Source organism: Trachymyrmex septentrionalis, unplaced genomic scaffold (assembly GCF_001594115.1).
Source record: "Trachymyrmex septentrionalis isolate Tsep2-gDNA-1 unplaced genomic scaffold, Tsep1.0 scaffold38, whole genome shotgun sequence".
NCBI classification, from domain to species: Eukaryota; Metazoa; Arthropoda; class Insecta; order Hymenoptera; family Formicidae; genus Trachymyrmex; species Trachymyrmex septentrionalis.
The window spans coordinates 115,725-117,218 of NW_017305547.1; the positions used below are offsets into that span (position 1 = coordinate 115,725).

At 31.3% G+C, this 1,494-nt stretch overlaps 1 protein-coding gene across 1 annotated transcript in view; it reads left to right on the plus strand.

Annotated features, from left to right (window-relative positions):
* Positions 1 to 144: 144 nt before the first annotated feature.
* The window catches only part of LOC108750895 (putative RNA polymerase II subunit B1 CTD phosphatase RPAP2), a 2,135-nt gene continuing 785 nt past the window's right edge, over positions 145 to 1,494 (plus strand). Inside the window, exons 1-2 of the mRNA XM_018490734.1 lie at positions 145 to 174; positions 357 to 558. Coding sequence (XP_018346236.1) covers positions 152 to 174; positions 357 to 558 — 225 coding nt within the window. The 5' untranslated portion in view covers positions 145 to 151. The remainder of the gene's footprint in view (positions 175 to 356; positions 559 to 1,494) is intronic.

A 1,494-nucleotide genomic window follows, 5' to 3' on the forward strand; every position in this document is an offset into this window, starting at 1 on the left:
CTATTTAGTTTGAAAAATAGAGTCATGAAAAAATGCAATTTTTTGTTTTATTCGACATATGGAAGCGAATAAACGGGGCGATCAGTAAACCCTGTGGCATCACCGCACTTCTCGCATATATCACGTTTAGTTCAGAGTGTTCAGGGTTCGTATGATGGTGAGGTTACACGGATGGTGAGATTACAATCGATTTGACATTGTAACCTATGCATTTTGCAAAGGATTTTTCTTTTTTATGATAACTTATTTAAATAGACTTTTATGTCATTGATAGTGCGACGTTGCCACATTTGCGCGCCATTATGTCACAACCTGCGCGATTGTGAACATGCGTAATCAAAAGTTTTCTTTCACAGGCAAGAGAACGAGTTTCTGCCACCGAGCGAGAAACGATTCCTAACTTCTGTTAGACCTCAATTAGAATCGCATTGTCAGAATTGTCGTAAGTATATCGAACAGACGCATCTGACAAAAGAAAATATTTCCAAGTGGCAAACTCTTTTCGTATTCAATCAACTTGTGGAATCGCACATAGATCCTGACTGGCTCCTAGACAATGTAAGTGCGCTAACTAATATTGTTTCTGCAAGGTTGGGTAATGTTAAGTTAAAAAGTTAATTAATTTTAACTGCATTTAGTTACATTTTAAACTTTTAACTTTTTAACTTTACTTAGTTATATTTTATCGATGACTATTAACTTTTAACTTGATTTTTTAAGAGTTAACATCAGGTTAACTAATTGCCGTTATTCGGATTCTATATTTGAATTATATGCTTATACATTCGTGTCCGTCAGAGATGTATTTTTCTAATTTTAAATAATTTTAAATAGTATTTTCTTTACAACAAAGAATAAAGAATACAGACAAAGAATAAAGAGGTTTGAAAGCGATCCGTCATCACCTGCCGAGGAAAAAATATTTCATGCATAATTCTATATAATTACATAAAAAATTGACATATTTTATATATCAAATATAATAGAGAGAAAGAATCAGACTCTTCAATACTTAACAAATCAATGTACTGTAAATTTAGGGAAATAGGAGTCTACAGTAATACAATCTTACAATCTTACTATAGACAGCTATTACTAAATTCGTAATGTTTTATGGCCTATTTAGTGGCAGCTTTCTATTTTTTTATCGGATTGATTAATCATGATAGAACACAAGGAAGCATTTAAGATGGATGGTTGGCACCAAGATTGCACAGATTTTAGGATAGTTTTATATTTTATTTATGTATCTCATTGTGTGACTTAAATCAAGTCGAAACGCGTACGAAAGTAAATGTATGTCTAAATTGAAGAGGCAATAGAAAATAAATATCTATTATTATATTAATGCACTAACTACAACGTAGACTCCTACTTCCCTGAATTTATAGTACATTTTATATATAATTATATATAAAATATGTCCACATTTATACCTTTTTTTTCCGCGTTAAAATTCTCGAAAAATACGTAGAAGTGCAATTTGATAGTTTA